The 22,355-nt window shown below is 36.3% G+C and overlaps 2 protein-coding genes across 2 annotated transcripts in view; both read left to right on the top strand.

The window, feature by feature from the left end:
* Positions 1–22,355, top strand: part of LOC140157257 (dystrophin-like) — a 392,916-nt gene that overhangs the window by 140,871 nt on the left and 229,690 nt on the right.
* Positions 11,797–15,002, top strand: LOC140157254 (toll-like receptor 6). Its single transcript, XM_072180382.1, has one exon. It carries the CDS (start codon positions 12,096–12,098, stop codon positions 14,961–14,963), a length of 2,868 nt encoding a protein of 955 aa, XP_072036483.1. The 5' UTR covers positions 11,797–12,095; the 3' UTR covers positions 14,964–15,002.

The following is a 22,355-nucleotide window of genomic DNA, read 5'->3' as shown; positions in this document are numbered from 1 at the left end:
TGTTAAATGATGTGAACTTTCTCCTCAATTCAGACAGTTTGACTTCCGAGCATCAGCAGTTTTTTTCTATAAGCTTAATTTCAACTATCGGAAGCAGAAAAATGTTCAATTGAAACAATATTCGAAGTACTTTTTTTGTGTAGGCCTAAATAGGACAAAATTACCTATTATTAAATGCATGTAAATGATGTTACATTCACACTGTCACCAGGCACTCTTTAAGCCCAATTTCAACTACAGAAATTAGGTCAATGTGCAAAACAACTACGTATTAAGTTTATGCAAATAGGTCAAAATTACATGTATCATGTAAATTGAAAATGTAAAAAAATGTAAGATTTTCTTCAAAATTGATGACAAGATGAAATCAAACATAATAATATTAAGAGAGAAAAAATCAGGACTCAGCGGGATTGAACCCCGGTCGCTGGATTACCGGTCCAGAGCTTTACCACTGTACTACCTGAGTTCACAGTCGGTACTCGGGCAATCTCAACTTAAGTCCCCATGATAACTCTCTCATTGTGTCTCAGCGGCCAATTATACTTCTTCATTATTTAATATATAATTGGCCGCTTCAAAGTGTCGCCAATATCTTCGAAAGCTAAAGTTATACAGAAAGCAGCAAAATGTTCAATATTATATTACTTACGTAAATCGGACAAAATGACATATTATCTGATGTAAATGATGCAAACACTCAGACAATATTACACATGTTAAATGATGTGAACTTTCTCCTCAATTCAGACAGTTTGACTTCCGAGCATCAGCAGTTTTTTTCTATAAGCTTAATTTCAACTATCGGAAGCAGAAAAATGTTCAATTGAAACAATATTCGAAGTACTTTTTTTGTGTAGGCCTAAATAGGACAAAATTACCTATTATTAAATGCATGTAAATGATGTTACATTCACACTGTCACCAGGCACTCTTTAAGCCCAATTTCAACTACAGAAATTAGGTCAATGTGCAAAACAACTACGTATTAAGTTTATGCAAATAGGTCAAAATTACATGTATCATGTAAATTGAAAATGTAAAAAAATGTAAGATTTTCTTCAAAATTGATGACAAGATGAAATCAAACATAATAATATTAAGAGAGAAAAAATCAGGACTCAGCGGGGATTGAACCTCGGACGCTGGGTTACCGGTCCAGAGGTTTACCACTGTACTACCTGAGTTCCAGTCGGTACTCGGGCAATCTCAACTGAAGTCCCCATGATAACTCTCTCATTGTGTCTCAGATTGCCCAATTATACTTCTTCATTATTTAATATATAATTGCCGCTGAGACACAGTGAGTAATCAGCTCTGACCGTAATCCAGCCATACAATGCTGGACCGTAATCAATCAATCCCGCTGAGTCCTGATTTTTTCTCTCTCAATATTTTCATATGCCAGTTTGCTCGAGCCCCAATCACGTCATTTAAATTATAATTTCTCGGGCTTGCATCGTTTATTTCCGATCCTCGCATATATTAATTTGTGTTTCGCTTCTTCATTATATAATAATATTAAGAAAAATAAGTTAAATTAATATATTTGCATGTCCCATTTCTTCCCCTCTGCTTTGTTTTCTTCCATAGATACCCCATATAACAAACAACAAACATGATGTGTCAAGCATGAAAACAAATTTCATAAAAAAAGAAGATGAAGAAAAAAAAAGAACAATAACATCCTTGATTTCTGCAATTTAATACTTCAATTTCAGCTTGATGTTACTCAAGTCAAAACAAACACACTTACAGAAATCCTTTCAGCAATGGCTCGCTTGTTGCATGTGTTATTGTATCTATTGATGGGTTTGCTCATTCAATGCCACAATACCAGAATTCCTGTGTGTGTTCTCCTAATAGATTGGGTTTCAGGTGCTCTTATGAATTTGCTTGTGATCTAGGGTTCTTGTCTACAGACAGCCATCAGTAGATATGAAAGATTGCACATGAAAATTCATTTACTGAAAGCATCGTCAGTGTTGCCAGATTGGGGGTTTTGCGATTGCTTTAATCATGGACTGTAGAAATAAATTTCTACAGACCATGCTTTAATGTAAATAAATTTAATGTGTCTGTGTGATAGTTTATACAAATGATATAAAAACAGAATAATCATGAATCAAGACATAGACTGTAAATTATGGTCTATGGTTTGAATCTTGTGTCCTTGAGCGAGACACTTAACACTTAACCCCACTGCTCTTCACCCAGATGTATTTGCTGAGAAGTTAAAACAAACTTGTTGAGCTGTGGACTTGTGACCTACCCACAGCAATATTGCAGAAGAAGTTAGGCCCTATTACAAGGGAGATGAGCTCGCTGTGATGCACTGAAAAGTATGCCCATTGCCCACCCAATTACCTTTACCTTTAACATCAGCCAATCTACAGTAAAGTTGTACAACATTTAATAAACTACCATTTTGGGCCCAAATGTTCAGCACATGATGTATTAACGATCATAATTTGGGCTTGAAGTCAGCAGCATCTAAGAACTTTTTGACTAGCCTGAAAATGCTTTCATGATTGTTATGATAGGGTTGGAATCAATTTAGGCACTGCTGAATATGATTGTAAATACACTTTTGAGTTGATGTAAGGAACGTCAGAAGCATCCGTGCTAGCATTAAGCAATAGCCTTAAGCTGTACCTGTTATTTTAAGCAGAATCCTAAAAGAAAGACAATTAGATCATTACATTTAGGGTTGATCTATTGTTTCTTGACATGAACAAAATTTCAGATTAAACAAATATTGAATCTTGGTTTTTTGGAAAAATTATTTTAGCTAACAAAATGTGCATATTTTTGATTCCTAATAAGTAAAGCATATGTCAAAGAAGTTGATTTTGTGCAGGGTTAACAAAATTGTTGCAGTTATGTATCCTGAGGGTAGAGGTACCCTTAAAAGAGGGCTTGCTATAATTGCCTTGAGCAAATGGAAGAATAAGTAGGTTATAGAAATCAACTAGTGGGTTAAGATGATTTCAAGTTCGTTCAGTATCACTTGGTGAAGATGTAATACTGACTAAGGCCCCGAACAATCGATTTTGAGTTTCCCGTCACATAATTTTTGAAAACAAGTGAGGTAACTTTTTCATTATTCATTATTCATTATTTTCGTGACTTTCATTATATAACAAAATGCGAGTGTAAAACACGTTGTTATTTACCGCTCACTCACTCAAAGCATGTTTAACCAAAGATATAAACTTGCAAAGAGGCTGCAAGGTCAAAATTGATACCAATTCCTTTCTTTTTACTATTATTTTTCTTATTTATTTATAATTTTGTGTGATTTAAGTACAAATTATCCAGTTGACGTTGACATGCGATATCGTCCACTGCATGACAGTACGACCACTGTCGCATATCTTAATTGATATGTACATGACAAATCTTTAATACAAACGTCAGCAAAGTCCCATCAAATTAAAATCAACATACGAAACAACTGCAATTCATGAATTGGTAAGTTTTTACAGCTCCACTATCGAATCTTGCGCCAACAAAATTAAAGGGAAACCCCCATGCGTATGTGTTTTGTTGATGTTGAATACCGCATAGTTCTTGCAGCAATGTCATAAACACAACGGAGTTGAAATATATAATTTTTTGCTCTTTTTGTATATTAAATTAAATTTAAAACTAAGTCGAATACTATTTAAAAATAAATAATTGATCAATCGGGACAACAAATATAAAATTAACAGTATTAATATATTTCTTTAATTACCACAAACAACGATATTGTGCAAAGTCACAAACAGCACTGTAGAATAAAAAATCAGACATTGAAAAATATTTTTGTTCGACCGCATATTTCGTGCAACAGTGTCACAATAGAGCAGAGTTGAAATATATAAATTTTGCCATATTTGTACAGTCAAATTAATGTAAAACGATACCAAGTACTATTTTAACATATATGATTGATATTATTTTATGAAAAGAAATCCAAAAATAACAGAATCAATATATTTTTTTTAAATTCGCACAAACATCACTATTCATTGTGCGATTTCGCGAACAGCACTGTAGAATCATTGATCTGCATGACAGCATTAATCTGTCAGTCCAGTATATGATACGCGCGTGGAAAAGGACAGCGACGTCAACATATTTACAAAGCGTTGCGAACCGGGCCTACAGGATCTAGGCTATCACTATCAGACGCCAATCAACCGGCCGCAATGAGTTTACTGCCGGTAGCGAAATCGATGTTTTGAATTTGATTTTTCCACTAAAAATGCACGGATTTCATCGTTTTTTTTGCAAAAATGATAAGATTTTATTTTTATTTTTCGAAAATCCCAATAATGAATTCAAGTGCGGGCCCGAAAATGAAGTGCGGGCGGGCGACGGGAAACTCAAAATCGACTTTGCCAGGCGTAATGAATATGTCTTTGCTATTCCGGAAGCATAAGGATTCAAATTGAGCAAGAATCAACAAGTAAAATGGGTTTGCGAGAATCAAAGTTGATTCTCTCTCCAAAGATTGTGCATATTCTGCACACAGTAAGTTATAAAGAATCAATTCTTGTCAGATGATTTTGCACAAATCAATCCCGATCCCCATAAATTGTGCCCCATCCAAAAGGCAGCAGTCATCATGTGACACTAGCTCAAACATGCTCATCTATCAGGGCACAGTTCTTTAACCCCAATATGCTTCTACACTCATAGAATGACCTTTAATTGTGTTGGGTACAAAAACTCATACTCCACAACTTGAGGTCAAATTTTTAACTATGGTGTTTTTCTAGCAACATGCCAGAAGGCTTTTGACAGGCATAGGCACACACAGCATGCAATTTACGGGTAGAACCCCATTTTGAGATGACCGTGCAATTGGCGAATACCCGGGGGGTACTCAAGTTTGGTTTTGGTAAGGGACGTGCCGCTGAGATTTTGGAAGTAGACCCATAAATATACCAATTTTTCAAGAAATTTGGACCCATTGATATACCAATAGTCAAAATTTTCGGCCGAATTTACCCAAAATTGTCTTAGTTTTTACAAAAATGTTTGGAAAATTTTGAAAATTTTGGCTACATTAAGGACAAATTGGGCTGTTTTCCGCAAAAATTGAGAAAATTTGAAAAAAGGACCCATTCATATACCAAAATAGGCTTTGAAAAAGGGGTCATTGATATACCAGAAGGGTGCAAATGCTACCCATGTTTGCGGCATGTCCCCGTATGGTCATTTGTACTGAGTACCCCCCCTGGGGGCGAATAGTACCAAGGATATCTTGTGAACTGTTTTACTTCCAGCCTTTGGGTCAAGAGAAAGGAATCCCTGAATTCAATCTCAATTGCCACTAAGAGAAACAGTAAAATTTGATTGGTCGATTGAATCGGACATCTCAGGGTTACATCATCTGAATTCTGGGACAATGTATAAATAAAAAGAAAATTGTATTATTAGGAAATATTTTTTTAGGTTCTGTACTTATTGTCAGGTTTAATTTTAGTACAATTTTCATATAAATAACTGCTTCTGACCTTTTAGCTTTCTTCTCAGCAAATAAAATAACTTTTGCTTGAGGCTTTCTGATATTTTGCCATTTTTTGAATCCAATGGAAATAAAGTTGTTGTACTATATTGATGTATAACCTTAATACAAAATGTGGGTCTGTGAGAGCAGGTTGTGGTCACTGCAGTATATGAACGTGCTGTGCCTTGCGGGTGCATTTTCTCAGTGATTGTTGCTCCTTTATTTATTGCATCTTTTCGTGCCCTGCCTACAAATCTTACAAGGAATTTGAAACATTTTTCAATAAATTTAAAAGATGCATTATTTTATTGACATTATGTAACATCAGGCCCATAACCAGGATGTTTTTTTGAAAAAGTGGACCTTTTTTTCTTCAAATTTTGACCTTTTTGGACAGGGGGGTACATTTTGAAAAAGTGGACTTTTTTTCCAAAATTTGGGCCTTTTTTGGACTAGGGGGTGGATTTTTGATCAAAAAGGCATAAACAGCCCAAACTTTTTCGCTCGCTACACTTGCAAATGGGACTTTTTGGCCATTTTGGAATGGGGGGAATCCATCCCCACCCCCCCCTGACAGGCTTGTGTAACATAATCTGATCCAATCAGACCAAAGTTGGCAATAATGAAATTGAGATATAGGCAGACATTAGATTCTGTTGGATAAGTAATTTAATTATTATCCTCTATTTAATACCTGTGGATTCTTTTCTCTATTAAAAAGTATAAAAAAAGTCCTCAACATCCATACACCAAATGTAGAATAACAAAATGTGGTATTTACAACTATAAATGCTTTTATATGTTACCACTCACTCCACCCTTGTGGCTATTCATTGCAAAATATGAAAACACAAATCTGATACAAGAAACAACAGCATGACCTAATTTTGCCAAAGCTTACGGAGCGGAATTCTGTTGTTTTAAAAACGGTTAAAAGTATCTAAGCGCATACAAACGTGTATATATACACACGTACATACACACAATCAATGATATGCCTACAGGGTACCTTCCACCCACTTCAGCCCTTTTTATGCCGCCCTCATGCTAAAAAAAAGAGTATCAGCATGGATAAACATGAAATTGATTTTTATAAGTTGTTGTGTATGTGACCTGGTTTCTAATGGAGGACCGCATGGGAGCTATGGGAGCTGTGTCGCGTCAGGGTATAGCTTAGCACTAAGTATATATTTCATTGAATGATCTTTTGAGCTATGATAAGGATAATGAACTGAGTGCAATGCATTCGTCAAGATAATCGCACGCGCCGTGGAGTTATTGCATTTAGCTCGAGAGCCGATAGGCTCAAGAGCTAAATGCAATAACTCCATGGCAAGTGCAATTATCTTGACGAATGCATTTGCACGAGTACATTATCCGTCATACACTTTGAGTGTAGGCCTATTAAAACAATAGGCAATATTAATTGCTGCATTCATTATATTAGTTTTAATATTACATGTAGGGAAAATATCTTACATTTTAAAAACACCGTCAGGACATTGACCAGCTACGTAGCATTTAACTGGTAAAGAAAATCAATCCCTGTATAAGTTTGCTATCAATGGTATCGATTATGCGCCATACGTCATACTTTAGTAACTTATTCACGCATGGTTTGTAACCAATTGACTTTATGTTGTGATCATTTAGAGCACTGAACCAGTTCAAATGGAAACGATCGATTTAGATGTCCGACTAGTACTACGGTGAATATCAACTGGACTTTATAGCTCTATAATTTGAACTTTAAAATCTACTTATATTAAAACACACGACATTGGGATTTAACAATTTGTTCAGTATTATCATAGGCCTTCAAACACAAGTGTTTGAAGGCCTATGGAATTATAAAGCATGATCAAGGCATTATGCGCTAGTGTGTGTTTCCCGGCCCGGCTATGTTATTTTAGATATAGGCCTACATGTATTTCATTTGTAAAATGCTGAATATTTTGCAATGGTGTCATCCTGTATAATTATGATCCACCTGTTTTTGGCCCTTTTTAATTAATAGAAGCTCGATTATTCTCATTTGATGTTTTTTATTTGAGGTCATTAATCATAATTTATGACAATGATATTTGCACGAGCGATTGCCGAATAGGGTGCAACTCTACTAGTCTTATTACAAGACTGCCCTACCCCAACCCTAAACCCTAACCCTAAACTCCGTAAACGAGGACTGGACTCAAGTCTAGCGAGTTGCACCCTATTCGGTAATTCTACCCTATTATAGAACACCGTTTGTAACTATACCATTTTAACACCACAGAATGTATATTCGTACTTTTTTGATGGTATATATATCGAACAGACAATTTTATAGTTATGTGACCTCTGTGTCGAAAGCGTCACCTAACTCTACTATATGGTTATGTGAAAGTAGTATTTCTAGTATTTGAGCGTGCACGTATTATCTAGAATCTATTGTTTAGCGTGCAGGTTTTAGATAATGCATTGTTTAGCGTGCAGGTTTATATAATTTGGGCTGTGAAGGGTAGTTCGCGAAAATAATGCACGGGAGAAGAATACATAACGATGAATAGAAACGGGCACTAGAAGTGTATGAGAAGATAATTATGGCATATAGTGTCAAGATCTAATAGAAGGGTGTATGTTAACAGTGGCGTGTACAGGGGGGGGGTGCTTTAGGGTGCTGAAGCCCCCTTCACTTGGTTAAAAATCATGTAAAATCACCGGTTTTATTTTTTGCGATTTAAGCCATTAAGCCCCAAGCATAACTCTGAAAGCCCTCCGAGCCCCCAGGAAAAGATCCTGGACATGTCGGTTGGTTAAAGCTACAATGCTGGAAAAAATCTTGGTACATTAACTACCATGCATTATAATTGACCCCCAGGAGTGGGGAGGAAAATGGCTTCAAGGAGGGTGCAAAAGCTACATGCAAAACATTGTTTAAAAATATGTGAATGGCGAGGAAAACAATGAGCATGATACAGCAAGTGTCCCAACACATTTTGCCAGGATTTTAGCTATGCTTTATGATGATTATATGCATTTTGTGTGTGTCAAGCTAGCTGGTCAGTATGGCTTTTAAACTCGTACTGCATTTTTGGAAATATCTGTGTATGGACACACATCTATTCTCACGATGTAATCATATGATTTTCCCTGCCCCTTACCCATTTATGTCATGCTAGGACCAGACAACATGGACAACCCCTCAAATTCATCCCACCCAGAATTGGACGAAAATCCCACTTCCCCCACCCCAGCCTTGTTCAGTGTCACATCAGTTGTGAGAAGCAACTTTGATTGTTGAGAATCTTTGTGAGAATTATTCTAAGTGTTTTGTAATTATTTATTTGTATTTTTGTATGTAATAACTGGGCCATATGGAAGAACAGGGGAATACTTAAATTTTCCCCTGAATATGGACCCAGTATAAAGAAGAAATAAACAAACAAACAAACAAATTGATTCACTGATCTTGCCCAAACTCTAGCACTCTAGCATGAAATATAACATTTCACATAGGCCTATATAATTTAGACTAATTTGTAATATTTGTTTCTTTTTCTTTCATGTGATTCCTTGATGATGTTTGTCTCTTGCCTTGCTCTTTTGATGATAATGACTCAGGTAAGTGCATAAAAATTGTAAACATTTCCTTTCAAAAATGTTTTACTTTATAGGTGACAAAAAAATGAAACCCTGTTTTATGGGAGGATGGACTCAGTGGCGTCGCCTTTGTTGAAAGTGGGGGGGGCAGGTTGTTCAGTTCCCCGAATGGAGTCTGATTAGGAGCAAATTTTGATGCTTTTAACGTTTCCCCCGAATCCCCCACAAAAGTGGAGGGCCATGGCCCCCTGCCCCCCCCCCCCTTTGTGCACGCCATTGGATTGACTTACCAAGTAGGGTGTGGAAGAGGCTAAATGACCCTAACAAATCCCTGAAAGCTTGAAATGAAACTTCTTCGCAAACATATTTTGAACATTGTCAGTCAAAATGAATCCACTTCGGGCAAAATAATAGCCGTTTTTTAATTGCATCAGCTAATAAAAATCTATAAAACGCAAAATCTGGGTTGGTCGGGCCAGTAGAATTAGTATATTAGACAGATAAATGTTTTGATGAAGTGGCCCTAATATGCTGTAAGACTTTAAAGACATTCTGTCTGCATAATTTGAAATCTGAAACATCCTTTCAAGATTTCAGCTGCATTCACAATTAATGCCACATGGCCTGTAACCCGGATTTATTTGGGGAGGGCCGATTTTGAAAAATGTGGACCGGGGAAGATTTGGGCCTTTTTGACCGAAAGGGCATAAAACCTCTGTTTTTTGTGTGCCACGTTAAGCTAATGGGGCTTTTGGGGTAAAAAAAAATGAAGGTTTTTTTTTGGGCATTTGCCGATTGGGGATGTCCACCCCCCCCCCCTCACCCTCCTCTAGTTACAGGGCTGATGTCACAGTTTTAACAGCCCTGAGTCTGAGGAATAATTTAGAGGGTACATCAGAACTCCATATTAGAACATCATCCTGGCAAGGTGTGTGTAATAGCTCACACTAGGGTATGCATAAATACATACATAACATACAAGCACGCATTAAGTGATTCATAGTGATGGGAGGGAGTGTGATGATTTTTCCAGGTCAAACGTTGGAAAGTAAAGTGGTCGATTCAGTAGTTAGCCGTTGTACGATGAAGTGGTTGTTGAATTATGCACCAGGTATTCCTGGCAACCATTTTTGTGCTTTTTTTATTCCTCAAAGGCAGTCTGTACTATAGTTTTAAAGGGATGCATGTTTTGAAGAAGTTCGAATCATGAAGCCCGGGCAGGCTGTTATTTTATCATTGACTGTCAAAGTTCTATAAATAAACCCAGTTCTTTAAATGGGCTATTTTTTCAATGAAAGAATTACCAATAGACATGTTAAATGGCTCTGGGCCAATATCTAGTGGGGCACCTGGGGAGCAGAGGAAAATGCATCCCCCATTTTACCCCCCCAGTGGCATATGGAGCAGTGTAATACACATAATCATGCACAACTGGCAAACGCAAAATCGGAATCAATTAAAATTTTGGGAATAAGCTTTTTTCATGAATTTCTACTGAAAAATTTCATAAAAGAGGATGATGCTAGGATCACGAAATCCTCCTTTAAGCATTCAAGAAAGTCAGACATAAATAGACGTAAGTTTGTAATGACAGAAATGAACAACACAAGTAGAATGCATCAGTTTTGATTTAAGTGTATCTTGTCATTTTTGATTTGAGAAGCATCACTTCCTATTCATATTTTACAATGGAAATTTCTATACAGGTTATGGAGGGAGATGGTCACTGACCAGCTGACTATATACTCTATGTCCAAAGTGACCAACAAAGTGGCCCAAAACTACAATAACAAAAGAAATTGTACATTTCCTATAATTTGCTTTATTTTAAGATTAAAAAGAAAAAGAAAAAAGTGGCACAAAATAATGCAATAAATACAATGCCCTTTTCACTAAAAACTACAAAATTGCATATACAGATATACCGCTTAGAGATTTTTCCATTTTATTCAGAGACAAACCACTTCCTGCCCATGGAACCTTTTGATGTTCATGTCTTTAAAATATTTGTTCTCAAAATTTGTTGTGAATTTTGAACTTCAATATTAGTTGAAAAGAGTATTGAATTGATGAAGTAAATATTGGCACTATTTACCGGCTATATCTAGACAACATACCAATGATATGATTGAGATTGCGGTTTTAAATGACTTTTTATCAATGTAAAGCTGACAATGACAGAAAAATTATGGGTATCAAATGTGTGACAAAGATGTTTTTCAACACATCACAATATATAACTTCATATACTGCATATAACATGACCTTTTTCTTTATTATGTTATGAACTGTAACATTTCTTTGAATTCCCTAATTTTAGGTACACGCAATTTCTAGCAAATCTAGTCATTGTTCAAGAATGTATTGGGCTATTTCAGTAAATAGGTGCACACCCCCTATAGAGGAGTACATTTTCAATCAAAGAAATGTCCGGATTTCCAAGTTTGCTTTCTGAAAACGACTGAATTTCCAGTTGCCAATGTTACTGGAAAAAGCTTGGAAATCAATCAAATGAAGGAAAACTCACAGAAATGTTGAAAATGAGCTCTCATATTGCGGACTCCTGATTCTAAACTATTTTTCTGCGGATTTTTTTGCCTTTGGGCACTTTAAAAGTCTGGATTTCCAACAGTCACGACTGGACAAAAAGTCTGGATATCCGAACTCCTCTATAGGGGGTGTGCATCTATTTTCTGGAATAGCCCATTAATGTTTTCTGCACTGTTTTCGTCACAATAAAGCAATGGGTGTGCCAAATGTGTACCAAATGATTGAAACTCTGTGTACTAGACTAGACTATCAACCATACTGTTCAGTGGACAGTCTTTAAGCTTTCATCTTCTTCATCAGCCCAAATACTTGGCTTGCTTAGAGAGTTCCAACCACAATTCTTCCTACGGAGCAACCAACATGAAGTATTGTTTGTCAAATTATTGCAACTTTGGGTACTGTCAAACAAACTACTAGTACTCCTGTGACTTTAAGATAAAGTGAATGTTTCAGCTTTAATATGGCTACAATGTTATTTCAGTGGATAATCGCTAGTTTAGTGCTGCTTCTTCATCAACCCAAATACTCTGCTTGCCTTGAGACTACAGGACAAGTTTCACCCAATGTTCTTCCTACAGAGTCATTCAAAATTCTTCCTACAGAGCAACCACCATGTACCTACCCAAAAGGAAGTATTGTTTGTAAAACATGGAACCAAACCAATGTGGATTGTGCTTGGAGATTCTTGACTTGCATCCCACAGTTACCGCACGCTGCATCAGTGGAACTCCTTGACCTTCAACACAATCATATCAGTGTTTTGCCTGATAATTCATTCAGTGAGTTTCATAACCTTCTTAGCTTGTACCTGGGAGACAATTCCATATCTTTTATTGGAAGCTATACCTTCAGTGGACTGGGTAAACTAAGGCACCTTGCCTTGATTTCCAACCCACAGCTGAAGACTGTTTCTGGCTCTCCATTCCAAGATCTTGTTTCTTTGAAAAAACTAGATTTTAACTATGAAGGTGACAATGTGTATGAAGATGCATCATTTGCTGGACTCAAACATCTTGAGGAATTGCAATGGCAAATTGGGCTTTGGCTAACCATGGACTTTATTGGGAATGTCTCTAGCGAACTGTCATCTCTGGTTTCGCTAACTATTAATACAAGATTTAATTTTTATGTTGTAAATCTTGGATGTGGTCATTCAGACTGGGTTGGACTCACAAAACTGACATATCTTAAAATTCATATAGATGCATGTATTGATTTATGTTCACTTACAGCACTTCATAATTTATCTTTAGATACAGGTGTAATCAGTATTGATGATAAATGTCCTACAAAACCACCATTGAAATCTTTAAGCATATGTCCAGGGTGGGTACCCAACATATCTCAAGTATATGAAAAGTTGAATGATCTCACAAGTCTTACTCTCAATTTCAACTTATACTTTGGCACACAGTTCTATGGAGGGGGTGGCATCCAGACATTGCAGTGGTTAAATTCCTCACTTCAAGACTTAACTCTTATTTATGGTGGGGATCCGGAGTCTGTACATTATCAACCAGTCTTCAATGACACAACTTTTGAACCATTAACCAAGATGAGTGCATCCTTGCAGGAGCTTACAATAAGTGCACAGGAATTGACATTGGATATTGAAATGGATGGATCACCATTCAAATGGTTTTCTAAACTTCAAAAGCTAGTGATAGAGAGTGTATCCCTTACAACATTGTCTGAATCCACCTTCAAAGGCTTAGAAAGTTTACAAGAACTATGTTTAAATATTCAGAATAAGGACATTTTGGCATCTGGTGCTTTGCATGTGTTTTATGGGAAGACTTCTCTCAAAAGATTGAACCTTGCCAGTAACAATATGCTGATCAGTTACTCAGATTGGGGTGATAAGCTATGTCAGATACAATCTGTTGAGTATTTAGAATTCTCACACAGTACTATCCGCTATGGGATGAGGTATATGCCTTGTGAATTCCTTCACATGCAAACACTTGTGGCAAAACAACTTGAACGGCCATTCCCATTTTATTTATTTACGACCTGCAATATGGCACCAAAATTGCAGACATTAGATATCAGTGGAACAAGTGTTTCTACTGGGGCATATCTGTCACCTCTCATCAGTTGTCCAAATCTGTTAATTTTTTATTTGTCTGGATGCACCATATCTGCTTCTTCAGTATCTTTTTCATTTGATATGCCATGTTTGGAAGAACTATATCTTAACAGAACATTTTTAGATTCGGGAAAGATTATGGATTTGTTGCATGCCTTCAATGCACCTAAGTTGAGATATCTTGATCTAAGTTCTACCCAGATATCAGTTATAACCAAAGAAGATGCTATATTTTTGGGTAATCTAACAAGGCTAACATACCTCAACTTAGCAAACAATACACTGACTTCTTTTGACTATATGCAGTACCTTGTCAACATTGTAGCATTGAATTTGAATGGAAATAAAATTAATGCTATTTCTAGCACACACTTCACTAAGTCCATGAATGCACTAGATCTATCAGACAATGCATTAATATGTGACTGCAATATTGAAGCCTTTAAAACCTGGATAATAACAGATAAAACAGTACATCTTCAGAACCATGATGTTCAACGTGATAAATGCGACTATTGTTGTGTTTTGCCCGATGCGATAAAGGGATCAAGTATAACCGAGATTGATTTGGACTGCAAGTCATATCTATGGCTCTATATCTCAATAGGCATCATTGGTGCAGTGTTTCTAATAATTGGGGGTTTCATAGTAGCACTGTATCAATGGAATATCAAGAATAGACTATTCTTGTTGTTTAATAGAAGAAGGGACCCTGTAAACTACCTAGTTAATGATGATGCCCACGATGATGAGGATGAGAATGGCATCCCTAGATACGATGCCTATGTGTCATATTGTAATGAAGATGAAGATTGGATATGTGATGAATTGGATCCTATGATTGAAGGAGGAGAGGAACCACTCAGGCTGTGCATCAGAGGAAGGGACATCCCCGCTAACAAGCCTATTTTGGAATCCATATCATTATACATGAAAAGAAGTCGTAAAGTTGTAGTTATTCTCTCTCCTCGCTATATAGAAGATCGGGGCCGAAATAAATGTAAATTTGAACTTGCCTTGGCTCATCAGAGATTACTGGAAGAAAATGAGACTGTCCTGATCCTGATCCTCCTGGAGGAGATTCCAGACAACAAGATGACACTGATGTTAAGACAATTATTCCATCGCGTGCAGTGCTTGAAATGGGAAGGTGAAGAATGTGGACAGGGTCTATTCTGGCAACGGCTGAGAGAGGAAATAAAGAGACGGGTACTTCTGGACAGTCGCTATGACGTTTAGATATTTCAAGTTGTGGAGTAGATGGGGTGGGGAGAAGCAGGGTGTCAAATTTTTGTACATTTGCAAATACTGTTTAGCAGTTTTATCGTAGTTCATTTTGATTAAAATTCTCATCATAAAAATATCATAGAATTCCATATCTACAAACGCATATCTTTCTCAACTTTCCTGCATATATGCTTAAAAAATGAGAGGTTTTTTTTACGAAGGAGGCGAAAGGCTGACACTCTTAATACAAATATTACAATGGATTGGTCTTACAATAATACATGTTTGTACAGCCACCTGCATCAGTATACTTGTTCAGGTGATCTTTTAGTGGAGGTTATCTGCCTTTCATCTCTTTCACCAAAAACCCATCATTAGATGGAATTCTATGTCAGATTGTAAATGTAAATCTGTAATGCCAGACAGTTTTCCAATTCGCATCATGATCACACACATGCATGAAGTATCGAAGTATGTTGAATTTAGCTCAGATATTTTTCTCTTAAAAGTTGATATAAAGCTAACAACATGAAAAATCACCATTGCTTAATTTGCTTTAAAAAGAATAAATATTTTAAATCCATTATTGTTTTTTATTGGGATGGAATTCATCAAAGCAATGTACTTTGATGTGAAATTTTGGAAGATTGTCAAAGATTACAATGCAATAAACACATACAAATTTCTGTTTCCCTGTAAAAAAAACATCCCAGCTTTACTGAATACTGAAAAGAATGTAATTCAATTATGCATGTCATCATTAACATTTGTGTGATGAGTATGATAAGCCCAATATGATTTTGTAATTAAGTGGTTAAAACATGTCATGGAAGGATTTGCATTATCACTGATATGTTGTTGATGTTTTGACTCAATGTACAGTTTAGAAAGATTTTGTTTATATGCATAGAGAAACAACAACAAAGATTATAAATATTTTTTCTGGGTTTTGTGGTCTGTCTAGTACTTCCATGAACATTATGTTTACAATATGTGTTTCAAGGTTAAATTTTGCATCGCAAATATGAGATGCATGTTATGTAAAGCTGTGTCGTAATTGTGCCTAATTGTCTTGCAAATTTTGATGCAGTACCAGCTAAAATGGACCCTGTTGTGGAGTATGTATAAATTTTACAATTGAAATCACAAGCAGGGAAAAACAGGACCAGAGAAGGCATGAACTGGTATACAAGTTGTTAAATTCCAATTTTCAGTAGCATAAGGACCATAAGAGACATCTACTGGTAGATAAAGTTGTTAAGCTGCAAATATAAGTAAAAGGAAAAAATCAGTGATTAGCTAAACTAGAACACATTTACATTTATCCAAATTCAGATTTTGACATTTTTGGAAAAAAGCATGATTGTGCCAAAAAACTCTGCAAATGGCAAACTGAAAACCCCATGTGTTGATACGACTTTTATTTGCAAAGTTACATCAATTTGCCAATTGCTGAAAACAGTATAAAACAAAAGAATTTTAACACTTTCTTTGCCAATATCTCAAAATCAATATTTGTGACATCCAACTCATTTCTGTTGATCATGTCACATATTTTAAATGCACTGATATTTATCTGTAAGTACACTATATAATTGATAATTATTAGTAGTAGAAATAACAGGGGAAAATTATTAAATTGAAGTTCATGCACCGTTTCCATAAACCTATGTGTTAGTCATACTAAAACAAGTATGAAATTAAGCAAAATTAGTCACTTTTTTGTAAATAAATCTTATTTCTTTCAAATTGTGTTAACATTCTTGTATATATGTAGGTTATATTATGCTGAAAAATACCACCAAAATGTAAATAATTGGTTCTACAGATAACTATTGTCATTTGGCAGAAAACAGTGTATTTGACCTCTTTCTTTGGGTGTAACTCAAATTTTGTATCATATATTTTTGGGTGTATATAGGTTACATTGTGTATAGTTTGCATTGTTATGTTTATTAGTATAAATCAGTTGTATTGTGCATTTTACAGGTCAGTAGTTTTGTGTTCTTACTCTCAACATTGAATTTGTGCATCATGGCGGAGAGAGAAGTGCAATTATGTAGATATGATGTCACAAAAACTTGTCAAAATCTGTGTGTGGGCAAGAATCACTATGGACCACAATTAGCTACTTACTTGCAGTTCACCATTATGCACTATGTGCGGGAGAGCCTCGAACTGGCAGCATACATGAATGGGAATTGAACTAGTCATAACGTTCTGTGTAAGGTTACATAATTCTTCCTTTCATGTATGCTGCCAGTTCGAGGCTCTCCCGCACATAGTGCATAATGGCGGAACCGCAAGTAGCTAATGGCCTCATCTCAATGACATAGTTTAATAACCTCAATTCTAACAATCATAGTGCAACATTTGACCTCAAGTTGCAGAGTATGAGTTTTTGTACCCAAATTTCCCGGGGCTGTCACTCCCATTGTGGCCTGTTCACCATCCGCGATAATCAACTTTTGAAAAGCACCCTAAACGAGGATTTAACCCTTGGCTAAAACGATACCCTAAACAGGGATTTTATTCCTTGCATCAAATTTCATACCCTAAATTTCATTTCAGCGTATTATAGCAATTGCAATTTTGCTACCCTTTTTTCCCATTTTTGATGTTTTTGACAGGCCACAATGGGAGTGACCCCCGCCCCCCCAGCCAAATTTTCAAAGGTCTTCAATGAATGTACAAATGTATTGGGGTTAAAGAACAGTGCCCTGATAGATGAGCATGTTGTGGATCCTAGTGAATTGGTTACACGGTTGGCTTAATAACATTGAACAATTTTTTAATTTTACGATATATTATGTGATTTTCCTGCAAGCCAATAGATTCCATCGCCTTTGTGGAGTAGGGAATTTCCAATGAGGATGTAGGGCCTACTGTAGATATTGTAAATAGGTTGTAACTTTGTAATTTGAACGGAAACTGCATTTAAGGTTGGTCTAAACCCTGGAATTATTGAAACTTTCGGGCCTCATAACTGCTAAATTGTTGGTGTAAAGTATATAAAAGTATACATATTTAGAATGGCAAAGACTTGATAAGTTCATCTGTGAGGTCAAATTTCGGCCAAAATACAATTTTTGGCCCAAAATCCCCAAAATAACAGCTTTTTGGCCCACTTCTTTTTCGTGCAACGTAACAAAAAAATTCTTGGACCAAACAAAATTTTTTTTAAATTAATTTTTTAAAACTAGATAAAAATATCTAGGAGCCGTTTTTTCATTTTTTTGAATTTTGACCAACTTCCCCAAAAATATTTGAAATTTGGTCGAAAAAAATCAGGCATTTTTTGACCATTTTTGGTGCATATTTCTCAAAGTTGGTCGAAATTCAAATTTGACCTCACAGATGAACTTATCAAGTCTTTGCCATTCTAAATACGTATACTTTTATATACTTTAGACCAACAATTTAGCAGTTATGAGGCCCGAAAGTTTCCATAATTCCAGGGTTCAGACCAACCTTAAGCACAAATTTGTAAAATTCTTTAATTGCCTGTTGCAAATGTGATGTATATTTGCAAATTACAAAGAAAACTGTAAGAAAATACACTTGAATAGGTATCATTTTAATTTAAAGTTTGACTAGAAATGTCCATGGAACCACCATAAGAAGACAGGTGATGGACCATATGCACACAAAATAATAGATAAATTTTCTCAATAGACTATTTTGTTGAAAGCAATTGCTGAAATAAATTTGAAGGTGTAGGAGTTGTGTGTAAAAACAATTAGAGGTCACCCAATGTCAAAGGTCATCTGGAGATCAAATTGTAAATTGCTCCAATTAGAGAATAAACGTGCGCCGGCATCCACTACTCAAAATATTGGACCTGCCTGTCGTCTATCATACGGTAGAGGATAGGCAAAATAAAAATTCCTATCGTTTATTCTCATTCTTAGTCAGTTAAATATTATTTTAATAATTGTAAAAAAATTTGTAAGCAAAATATAAGTTACCGTCATAAAAACTCCCCTCATTATAAAATGAACGAAACTTGTTTACAACTTCACGTATTCTGTTGCGCGTACTGCTAGCGCGTTCGCTTATTCCGTACTAGTCTACGCATCCAGCGTGATACATACGCGCACCTCTACACACGTGTTACGCATTATCAAGACACATTGATGATGTGGAGTCGTCTACGGCCAGATAGACGGCACCCGAAATCATGCGATTGTCCAATCAGAAATGTGTCTACGAACTAGACCACTCCCACTGACTAAGAATTGTTAAGCATGTTACAAATTGGTTCCCTCATTAAAATAAGCATCCTTTTGTAATTAATTATGAAATACTCAATTTAGACGAGGCTACAGCACCATCGGTGCTATTGTTTTGGTTATTTTTTTAATTTTCTTAAACTCAAACGTATAGGTCAAATAAACTTGAGATGCTTGTAGCTTTTAAAGCTGATATTCCCCTACGATACTCATAATGAAATATTTAGGATTAATTCAAAGTGTTCACAATTCTTCCAACAAATTCTTTTAAAGCAGATTTTTACCAATATTTTTGTATTTGTTTTGTATTAATGCAATTTACTGTAAATAGTGCTCATATTTAGCCAAGAGGCAATGTGTTTATAGGTCTGTCACACTACACCGAATAGGTCTTCCGTACAAGAAACGGATGGCATTTTAGTAAATCCGTTGTTGTTCATCAATGATCGTTTTATGTTCTTTTTATGTCCTGCTATCATCCGCCAAATGCGTTTCGTGTTAGGTGATATTCGTTAAGTCCGTCGGCAAGTTTGTGCATGCACAAAACTTGAAACGGAGTGTACCGAATACACATGTTCAGTATTTATCCGATGTGTGTTCGGATGGTGCTGTATATTGCCGGAGCTTGTTCGCGCTCCTTTCGTTCATGTTCGTTTTTGTTCGCTGCACTTTCGGCCCGTGTTCGTTAAATACGTTCCTGTGAGGCCTTCACCACGGATAGCATATTTTTGCATTCGGTGATGTACGCTGACCCAGACCGTGTTAGTGTCACACTACACGGGATCGGTCTTCCGTATAAGAAACGGATGGTATTTTAGCAAATCCGTTAGTGTTCGTCAATGTTCGTTTTATGTTCTTCATATGTCCTGTTATTATCCGCCAAATGCGTTTCGTGTTAGGTGATGTTTATTTAGTCCGTCGACAATACGTTTCAAGTTTTGTGCATGCACAAAACTTGAAACGGAGAGTGCCGAATACACATGTTCGGAAGTTGTCCGATGTGTGTTCGTACTGTTCTGTATATATACCCTGGGTTTGTTCGTTATTCTTTCGTTTATATACCGCTGGTGTTTACAAGGTTTCATGGGCGCTTGTGCGGATGTAGGCCTATAAGCGAACATGTGCATCGATCATTGGGGGGCTTTCTGAAGGGTGTGTGACGCAATATCATATTTCCCCAGTACTTTAGTGACTGACAAGTAGAAAAAAGGGGAAAGGAGAGAAAAAAAAAAGAAAGTGAGAAAAATTGAAGAGAGAAGAGAAGAGAAAACTTAAATTGCACGTAATTTAGTAGTAGGCCTATGCATGTAAGTAGTATTGAGGAGGGCACTTTCTGAAGGGTAGAGGACGCAATATCAAATTCCTACCAGTTTTAGTGATTGACAAGAAAGAAAAAAGAAGAAAACATGGAAAAGGTTAAATTGTATACGTTATTGAGTAGGCCCAGGATAGTAGTACTAGTAAGCCTAAGTATAGGCCTGTGATTATTATAGACAGTGCTTAAATGTGGTTCCTTGGCCCAAAAGCCTGTGAAAATTACTGCCGGCCAGTCCATATGCAGGGCCCGTGATATTTTGTCACCAAAGTCAGTATTTAAGACGGACTTATAGGTCTATTCCTGACTTTAACATATCAATCCATGCATGCTTTACCTGAAATTACGAGTCTGAAGTCTTATATCTAAGTGTCAGTGGATCAGTGTAACATTTTAAATTTTGCAAATTCAAATCGGACCTTCTTGTTTTCTTTTTTTTTGTTTAAGGCAATAATAGTGTAAAAATGATGCACTAAAAACAATTTTCCAAATTTTCCATTTTTAAAACTAAATTTATACACAGTAGGCCTAGGCTTCAAATGGCTTCAATTGGACCTTCATTTTCAAAAATGGACAAGTCTTCCTTTTTGCTTCTGCTATGGACATCCACGTGTTATTTTTAAAACAATTGTTTATATTATACAATAATGGTGAAAACTTTTTAATGGCTTCAATTAGGCTTTCGTTTCACCAATTTGCGGCTGTTTCAAACTAAAATAGTACCCAATAATAGTGCTAAAATTGATCCACAAAATGACAAATGGCTTCAATTGAGCCTTCATTGTCCAAAGGTTTCTCACCTCTATTGCCCCCGGACGCTGGTTGCCCTGATATATCAGATTTGTAGACATTTGGTACTTATTAGCCAATATTTGACCATTTTCGTCAAAATTTACCCCCTTAAAAGTAGTCTTTCCCCACTTTGTTCACCCTCTGAACAAGTGATTGCTACGTCACTGCCTCTAAGGGGTCAAAAACCCTCTCAAACACCCTCTCCTCCCCCACTTTTCTGATAGGGTGGACGTCCCTGTTGGTGCCACATGCGACGGATTCGCCGGTCATTTGTCGGACGTTGAACGATTGAATATAAAACGCCTGCAGGATTATTAGCGGCCACAACGCATAGAGAGACGAACGGAATCGGACCCCAAATCCGGACATTTGTCGGACGTTGACCCCAAATCCGGTCATTTGTCGGACGTTGAACGCGATCGAAAATAAGACGCCTGCAGGATTATTAGCGCCACAACGCATAGAAAACGAACGAATCGGACCTCCATATCCGGTCATTTGTCGGACGTTGAACGATCGGATATAAGATGCCTGCAGGATTATTAGCGGCCACAACGCATAGAGCGACGAACGGGAATCGGACCCAAAATCCCACCGAATCTTCTGCCGGACTGGTGATTTTTCCACCGAATAAAATATTTTTGTATTCGGTGATGTACGTTGATCCAGTCCGTCGTAGTGTGACAGACCTATTAAATTTATCTTCTGTGTGTACACCTATATAGTTAGTGTATTGAAGTTAGTATAAAGCAATGTAATCAGATTTGACACATTATTTTGGTGTTATTATATATGTATTAATGCCATCTATATTGCATCATCGCATTTATGTAGATTGATTTGATTCATTTTATTTTTCCTTTGATATATATATCACTTGAATCATTGTGATTAAGATTGTATTAATGCAACTTATGAATAACAATCATATTTAACCAAGAGTTAGTGTGTATAAAGTTATCTTCTGTACAGCTGTACACTGCAAAAAGTGTGTTTAGGAATTAAACACTTTTCTAAACACTATCTTGCACCACATTTTTAAACATGTTTAAATGCTACACATGT

The sequence above is a fragment of the Amphiura filiformis genome, chromosome 7, assembly GCF_039555335.1.
Source record: "Amphiura filiformis chromosome 7, Afil_fr2py, whole genome shotgun sequence".
Lineage (NCBI taxonomy): Eukaryota > Metazoa > Echinodermata > Ophiuroidea > Amphilepidida > Amphiuridae > Amphiura > Amphiura filiformis.
Note: the sequence above shows the minus strand (reverse complement) of the source record. Positions and strands in the feature narration are given on the sequence as shown.

What these genes read in the sequence shown, in the direction of transcription:
- LOC140157254 (XM_072180382.1), top strand. Translation starts at nt 12,096, where the DNA reads ATGGCTACAATGTTATTTCAGTGGATAATCGCTAGTTTAGTGCTGCTT.